The sequence below is a fragment of the Trichechus manatus genome, unplaced genomic scaffold (assembly GCF_000243295.1).
Source record: "Trichechus manatus latirostris isolate Lorelei unplaced genomic scaffold, TriManLat1.0 scaffold00047, whole genome shotgun sequence".
In the NCBI taxonomy this organism is placed as follows: Eukaryota; Metazoa; Chordata; class Mammalia; order Sirenia; family Trichechidae; genus Trichechus; species Trichechus manatus.
This window is the reverse complement of record NW_004443983.1, coordinates 1,452,069-1,460,718: the sequence shown is the minus strand read 5'-3', so window position 1 is coordinate 1,460,718 and position 8,650 is coordinate 1,452,069. Positions and strand designations below refer to the sequence as shown.

Genomic DNA, 8,650 nt, shown 5'->3' with positions numbered 1-8,650 from the left:
TAGATGTTTATTATGGTTATGTCTTCATGAAGGATTGTCCCCTTAATCATTATATAGTGTCCTACTTTGTCTTTTATGGTGGATTTTGTTTTAAAGTCTATTTTATCTGAGATTAGTATTGCCACTCCTGCTCTTTTTTTGTAGTTGTTAGCTTGATACGTTTTTTTCCAAGCTCTGATTTTTAATAAATTCACGTCTTTGTTCCTAAATTTTGTCTCTTATAGACAGCATATTGATGGATCCTGTTTTTTTTAATCCATTCGGTCACTCTGCATCTCTTTGTGGGTGCACTGAGGCCATTTACATTCAGTGTAATTACTGATAAATGTGAGTTTCTTGCTGTCATTTTGTAGTGCTTTTTTTTTGTGTTGCTGGTGTTTTCTTTGTTCTTCTTACTCTCCTGTTCTGAATTTCTTTCATTTGTGGATTTTTTTCATTTCTTTTGTTTTTGTAGGTTTTGTTTTTACTGAGACTGTATGTTTTTCCTCTTTATTTTTGAGTATGTTTGTTATCTTTCTTTGTGGTTACCGTGAAATTTACCCTTATCTTCCACAGTTTGAAGCACTCTATTATTACTTGGTTTTGCCTTGCCTTCCTGTCCATTAGAAGGTTCTATACCTACACCATTTATTCCCTATTTTATTGTTCTTATGTTGTTGTCATTTACTGATTAACCGCTCTGATTCCCTGTTGTATTTATTTTGGTTTTAGATAGTCCTTGAGAGTTCATTTCCTAGACTGGTATCTGGCTGGTACGATCCTGCATCCTAGATTCAGCCTGTGAGCTGAAGTTGTTTGTTCTCAGATCGAAGAACTCCCTTTAATAATTCTTGTAAGTTTGGTTTGGTTTTTACATATTCCCTTAATTTATGTTTATCTGGAAATGACCTAATTTCACCATCATATTTGAACAAGAGTTTTGCAGGATATATTATTCTGGCTGGAAATTTTTTTCTTTCAAGGTTTTATATATGTCATCCTATTGCCTTCTTGTCTGCATGGTTTCTGCCAGATAATCCGAGCTTAGTCTTATTGTTTCTTCTCTGTATGTGACTTTTTGTTTTTTTCGAGCTGCTCTTAGGATTCTTTGTTTGTCTTTGGTTTTAGCGAGTGTGATTATGATATGCCTTGGTGATTTTCTTTCGGGGCCTATCCTATATGGGGTTCATTGAACTTCTTGGGTGGTCACCTTTTCATCTTTCATGATACTGGGGAAGTTTTCTGTCAGCAATTCTTCAGTGATCTTCTTTGTGTTTTCTGTTTTCTTCCCCTGTGCTGGAACTCCGATCACTCGTGGATTTTTGCTTTTGATTGTATCCTCCAAATTTTCAGGGTTTCTTCATTTTCCTTTGTTTTTTCTTCTGAGTTTTCCTCAAACAGAGTATTATCCAAGTGTTTGTCTTCTGTTTTGCTGATCCTGTCTTCCTTCATTTCAAACCTGCTCCTCAGTCCTTCTATGACACTGTCTATTTTTGAAATCTTGTTTAACTTTTGGAATTCTAATTGTTGTTTTTGTATGATTTCTAGTTACGAATTTATTTTTGCATTTCGTGTCTGTATTATTTTCTTGAATTCTTCCATTTTTTTGTCTGTATTTTCCATGAATTTTTCTGCCTTTTTCATGAATTTGTCTATTTTTCCCTCATTTTTGTCTGCTTTTTTCTTCAACTCATGGATAATTCTGAGTATTAGAGATTTGAATTCCCTATCAGGTAGTTCTAGTGCCTTTTCTTCTACGGGAAAGTCATCTTGTGTTTTATTTTGGATACCTACTGGAACCATCCTGTCTTGTTTTTGTACATGTTTTGATATTGTCTGCTGTCTTCAGGGCATTCAGTAGTTATTTTCCTCATTTATTGATTGTAGATTTGTTTGTTTCATCCTGCTTTTTTATTTTATTTGCTTATGTCTGAGCAGGTGGAATGTGCATTCTTTGTTGCTTACTCATCTGTAGGCACGATAATTTTCACCTCCTTCTCCAATGGGGAGTGTCAGTCACTCATGCATGCTACAGCAGGGCAGGTCCAGCTGAAGGGGAGTTGCTGGTATGGGTTGTTTGTGGCACATACTAGGGCCGACAAGGCGGGCCACGAATCAGTGCAGGGCAGGTTTGAGTAGGCCAGTCCTGTGCTGCTGGGAGTTGTGATGTTCAGCACACAGTGCATGTAGGCAGGAAGGAGGGGGAGATTGTGATGTGTGAAGCTATGATGGGTACGGGAAAGAGGAGAGAGAGGATAGAGGAACAGGAGACAAAAACATACACACAAACAAACAAGCAAAAAATAGTGCTAAAGGAGCTTGCTGTTGGAGTGGAGAGATGGTAGACTGAGAAATGGAGAAAAACAAAAAGGAAAAAGAAGAAAAAGGGTAAAATAAAAAGAATAGGTAAAGAAAAATTAGAAAGGAAGAAAAGCCCCCAGGTATCCCACCAGTGTGGCTGCGAGGACTGGAGAAGTTGCTCACAGGCCGTGAAGTATAGCCTGGCTAGAAGTGGTAGAGGTGTCACACAGTGCCAGGTATTCAGGAGTCAGGAAGAGATGGTAAGTATAGAGAGAGGAGAAACTGAGAAATGAAGAAAGACAAAAAGGGAAAAAGAGAGAGAAGAAATCAAAACAAAGAAACAAAAAACCCAAAAAACCAAAAACCAAAAAAAAAAAAAAGAAACCCCCCAAGGAAAAAAAAAAGAAAAAAGAAGTGCTCTCAGGGATTCCACTGTGCTTCTGTGCAGAGTGAGGGAGTAGCTCCCAATTCGAAGATTCCTTCCTTGCTAGAAGGGGCTCCCAAGTTGAGAAAAGAAAAATAGAAGTAATAAACAGATCAAAACAGAACAAATCAGAACAAACAAATGAACGAAAAGCTCTGAGGATCCCACCAGTGTGGTGTCATGGGCCGGGAGGCAGTTTCACAGTCGAGTGGTGTTTCATAGCCTTTCAGCAAGAAGCAAAGATGGCACATGGAGCCAGGTATTTGAGAGAAAGGAGGAAGAGGTGGTGAGAGGTAAGGAAGAAATCAAAAGAAGTGGAAAAAAAGCAACACCAGCAGCCAACAAATGACACTCAAGGCGGTGGCCAGTAATGGTGGGTGGAATCCAAGCAGCACTGGGGTGAAGCTAATGCTTCCTGGCCAAGAGACTGTGGCCACAGGAAGCAGAGGAGGCCGAGTGTGGGTGAAAATGGGTGGGGGATGAGAAAGCGTATAGCGCTAGTTACCGGTTGTTCTGTGTCCTGCTGGAAGCTCTGTGAAGCTGCTTTCTTGTACCCCCTGTTCAGGGGTCTCTGATAGGCATCCAAGATGGTGGATCCATGCTGTGTTAGCTGATGGGGGCCTCTGCATGTGTCTCTCCTCGCTTTCTGTTCTCTGTCAGTTTCTTATTCCGTTCGTTTCTTGGCTGAGTTCTTTATCTCTTTGTTTGATGCTTAGGGTTTCAGGATTGATGTTTGTCTCTGTTTGACTTCGTTTTTCTGATCTTTGCTGTGGAGGAACTGCGTGGTGCTTCTGTGTATAGCGCCATGTTGTCTGGAAGTCCCCAAAGATTCTTTCTTTTTGTATGTAAACCTTTTCATGATTTTTTATAGTAGTGGTCTCATACAATATTTGTCCTTTTGTGATTGACTTATTTAACTCAGCATAAAGGCCTCCAGATTCATCCACATTGTGAGATGCTTTGAAGATTCATCATTGTTCTTTATTGTTGTATAGTGTTCCATTGTGTCTACGTACCATGGCTTGTTTATCCATTCATCTGTTGATGGGCATCTAGGTTGTTTCCATCTTTTTGCTATGGTGAACAATGCTGTAATAACCATGTGTGTACATATGTCTATTTGTGTGATGGCTCTTATTTCTCTAGGATTTTTTCCTAGGAATGGGATTGCTGGATCATATGGTATTTCTATTTCTAGCTTTTTAAGGAAACACCATATCATTTTCCAAATTGGTTGTACCATTTTGCATTCCCACCAGTAGTGCATAAGTGTTCCAGTTTCTATGCAGGCTCTCCAAACATTTGTTATTTTCTGTTTTTTTGATTGGTGTCAGTAATGTCGGGGTGAGATGCTATCTCATTGTGCTTTTGATTTGCATTTCTGTAATGGCTAGTGATTGCAAGCATTTCCTCACGTGTCTGTTAGCTGCTTGAATGTCTTCTTTGGTGAAGTGTCTGTTCATTTCCTTTGCCCATTTTTCAATTGGATTATTTGTCTTTTTGTTGTAGAGGTGTTGTATTTTCCTGTAGATTTTAGAAATTAGAATTTTCTCAGATTTTTCATAGCCCAAAATTTTTTCCTAGTCTCTTTTTACTCTTTTGGTGAAGTCTTTTGATGAGCATAAGTGTTTAATTTTTAGAAGATCCCAGTTATCTAGCTTATCTTCTGGTATTTGTGTACTATTAGTTATGACTTTTATCCATTAATGCCGTGTATTAGGGCCTCTAGCATTGACCCTATTTTTTCTTCTAGGATCTTTATAGGTTTTGGTTTTATATTTAGGTCTTTGATCCATTTTGAATTAGTTTTTGTGTATGGTGTAAGGTATTGGTCCTGTTTCATTTTTTTGCAGATGGACATCCAGTTTTGCCAGCACCATTTGTTAAAAAGACTATCATTTCCCCATTAATAGACTTTGGGCTTTTGTCGAAAATCAGGTGACCGTAGGTGGATGGATTTATATCTGGGTTCTCAATTCTGTTCCATTGGTCAATGTGTCTGTCCTTGTACCAGTACTAGGCTGTTTTGACTATGATAGCTGTATAGTAGGTTCTGAGGTCAGGTTGTGTAAGTCTTCCTACTTTATTCTTCTTCTTCAGTAGTGCTTTACTTATCCAGGGGCTCTTCCCTTTCCATATAAAGTTAATGATTATTTTTTCCACCTCTTTAAAGAATGCTGTTGGTATTTGGATCAAGATTACATTGTATTTATAGATTGCTTTGGGTAGAATTGACATTTTCACAATGTTGTGTCTACCTATCCATGAGCATGGTATGTTTTTCCATTTATGTAAGTCTGTTTTGGTTTCTTGCAGTAGTGTTTTGTAGTTTTCTTTGTATAGGTCTTTTACATCTCTTGAACCATCAGCCTTTTTGTTAGTAGTCATGTGCCACTCAGGGACACATATGTATGCTTTATATATATATATATATGTATATATATATATATATACATATATATGTTGGAGATATGTATATGTTGGAGCTATTTATATATATGTATGTTGGATATATATATATATATATCCAACTCTCACACAAATACAGTTACCTTAAACTATCTCTAAATACCTCTAGAAGAACAAGTCACATGCCTTAAACACCACATGCATAACACATTGTGAGTTATACCAGACCCACTTTTCACAAACCACAATAAAACACAGATTTACCACAATCCCCTTATTATCGTTGCCGGATAAAATACAAGATGCCCAGTGACATTTGAATTTCAGAACAACAACAAATACATTTTTAGTATAATTATGTCCCAAATTTTGCATGGGACATACTTATACCAAAAAATTTTCATTGTTTATTTAAAATTTAAATTTAACTGGGCATCCTGTATTTTTATTTATTATATCTGGCAACCCTACCCCTTATATACTTACTATCAGCTGTCATATCATATATTTACTGTATTTTCGTTTACTGTCTATCTTTCCCTATTAGAATGGAAGCTCCATGAGAAGAGATTTTGTTTTGTTCAGTATTATCAGAGCCTAGAATAGTGGAATAATGCCTGGTACATTATAGTTGCTCAGTAAATATTGGTTGAATGAATGAATGAATGAATTGAACTGCAACATATAATCAGGAAAAGTTGCATAATTCCTGAATTGTGAACTCAAACTCTCTCCACAGGCAGATATACACCCTCATGCCATATACACCACATGAACACCATGCTTATTGAAGACTTAGCTGACACACATCACTCCCATACTTCAGAGATGATCGCACTGACTATGCAGGCTTGCATTCCTAACAAAATGCTAACAAATTGTATTTAAATATTGGAGTATCCACCAGGAGCCAGACTCTAAGCCCCAGGTGGGCGTGTGGATTCACTGCACCTGCCATATGTCACTCAGTGAATATTTCTTGGATGGATGAATGATACATAAACCTGCCCAATCTACTGTATCTCTGTGGCTTTCATACTTTTCTCAGGAATCTCGAAGTCCCAAGAGGATGCCCCTAAGCCTGGATCCACTGGGGTAGCCATAGACTGGAGCCTGGGGGTAGGAGAGGTCTCCTCTCTTTCCGAATACTTCTCCTGTGTTTCTTCTCCACACAAGCTCATCCATGGTGGTAAGGGTGTGAGGCTCCTTGGGTGCTGGGTTCTTGGGTGTGGGGCTGGAGGTACATAGATCCAAGGGAAACCCAGCATAAGACTTTAGAGGAATCTTAGGGCAATTGGAAGGAATAAGGGTTCTGCCAAGGATATGTTAGGGGAGCACACAAAACCTGGTGTGAGCACGGTGAGGAGTCAGGGCAGTGGGACCAGAAAGGCCTAGGCGCATGGTGTAGGGCAGAGGGACCAGATTGAGCACCTTTGATGGAACTGTATGGGCTTTGGCTTTGCTTTCTAGAGAAGGACAGAATTCCTCAGCACATGCCTCCAGCACTGCAGCGGGACCACCCAGCTCAGGCCCACACCTCACATATCCACCCCCACTCCACACACATCCATTCACAGCACACTCACAAAACCCAAACAAGTAATCCACAATGTCACATTCTCCTACACTACAGCCTGTGTTCCACAAGTCATACATCAATGATATCATAAACCCATATCCTTCTCATAGCACATATACCCCACAAACATTCCATAGGCACTACACCCCTCCACGTCATACTCCACACACCTATTCACAGACACACCTCCAATATCCCTACACACAAATGAAAAGTCTACAGTGACACCAGATACACCACCCCATAATACGAATAACAAATACTAAGCTCAGTATTCAACTGTATCACACCACATTCCCTCTTTCCTATACCACACATATTCACTTACATTACCTCAGCTTTTGGCATACTCCACACATGTCCTTCTTATGTTTCCAATTTTTTTTCACCAGGAGTCCGAAGAATACATCGAAATAGCCCGTGGCCTAGATCACCACCAGCCCAGGTTCAGGAACGAGGGGAGACTCCTTCTCCTTCACAACATGTCTCCGTGTCCTCCCCTTCATCCTATAGGACCTGTGTGTCCTCTCTGTGTGTAAACAAAGAGGAAAGGGGCATGAAAATATACTACATGCAGGTACAAATGAAAAAAGGTGTGGCTGTCTCCTGGGAGACAGAGGAAACCTCAGAGTTAGTAGAAAAGCAGCTGAAGATGGAAGAAGTGACCCTTAATGAGGATGTGCGTGTAGGTACTCCCCCCTCTGATGTGTCCACCAGAAAGCTTCTGTCTGATGGCGAGCCCAGCGGTGAGGAGAAAGAACATGAGGAAAGGGCAGAATCAGACAGCCCACCAGGGTCACCTGCAGTCGAGGAGAGACCCAGGGTCAGGACGCCCGACTGGCTGGTGACCATTGAGAATGGCTTCAGGTGCATGGCCTGCTGCCGAGTCTTTCTCACCTTGGAGAACCTCCAGGAGCATGTGCAGTACGGGATCAGGGAGGGCTTCAGCTGCCACGTCTTTCATTTTACCATGGCTCAGCTGACAGGCAATGTGGAATCTGAGAGTACCCAGGAGGAGGAGGAGGAGCAAGAAGAAGAAGAGCAAGAAGAAAATGAGGATGAAGACCAGCAACCCACAAGAGAAGACCTTGGCATGAAGAGACCCTGGAGCCAATGTCCAGGCTGTGTGTTTCATTCTCCAAAGGACAGAAAGTGAGCAGGGGCTGGGTCTGCTGAGGGAGCTGTGCCTTCTCCAAGCCAGTACTGGCTGTCTCATCCTGGCTCATGCCTCCATAAGGGAGAATTGGGGTTTTATCCACTCAGGGAACAACTAATGGGGGGGGGGAGTGTAACTTGGGGCCCTTGCCTCTTTCCCAGGAATCTAATAAAGTCATTCATGTCTCAAAGTCGGAATTTGTCCTGAGCTTTCCAGATTCCACAGGAAGTCTTGAGAATTTGCAAGGACTGACAGAGCTGCTTTGCTCATTAATAAGAAGCATTTTCTCTGTTTTGGTCTCTGCACAGCAACTGAGATTCATAGGCCAGAAGATCTCACAACAGGTTATGGCCTCCTCTTAGGAGAGGTAAGATCTGGGGCCCACAGTCTTCTGAGCCTACCCAAGAGAGCTCAGAGAGATCTCAGGGAAGAGGCTGCAGAGGGATGCCACTGGGTTACTCTGCAGCTGCATCCAATTGTGGATACTTAGCGCTTCTGAGGATTCACCTCAATTTACTTAAATGAGAAGGTGGAGTTTTGATTGGGGATTCTCTCCGTGCCTCCATGATTGATCTAAACTCTAATTGATCTAAGAGTAAATACTGCCAGCAGCCCTTCTGGGCAGAGAGAGCTCAGCACAACTTCAAGGGCCAGGACTGGCCTGAAGAGAGGCCAGCAGGCCTAGTAGGATTAGAGGTTTGGGGTCTGACAGTCTTTGGCCTGAGCTGAGCTCTCACTTTATATCGTGGATATAGCCCTCTGGAAGAAAGGGAAATAGGAGGAAGGAATAATATGGAGGTGA

The 8,650-nt window shown here is 41.1% G+C and overlaps 1 protein-coding gene across 1 annotated transcript in view; it reads left to right on the top strand.

The window, feature by feature from the left end:
* The window catches only part of FAM170A (family with sequence similarity 170 member A), a 15,342-nt gene extending 7,494 nt beyond the window's left edge, over positions 1 to 7,848 (top strand). The window contains exons 2-3 of the mRNA XM_012555708.2: positions 6,162 to 6,302; positions 7,085 to 7,848. Of these exons, the coding sequence (XP_012411162.1) occupies positions 6,162 to 6,302; positions 7,085 to 7,848 (905 nt within the window). The remainder of the gene's footprint in view (positions 1 to 6,161; positions 6,303 to 7,084) is intronic.
* Positions 7,849 to 8,650: the final 802 nt, after the last annotated feature.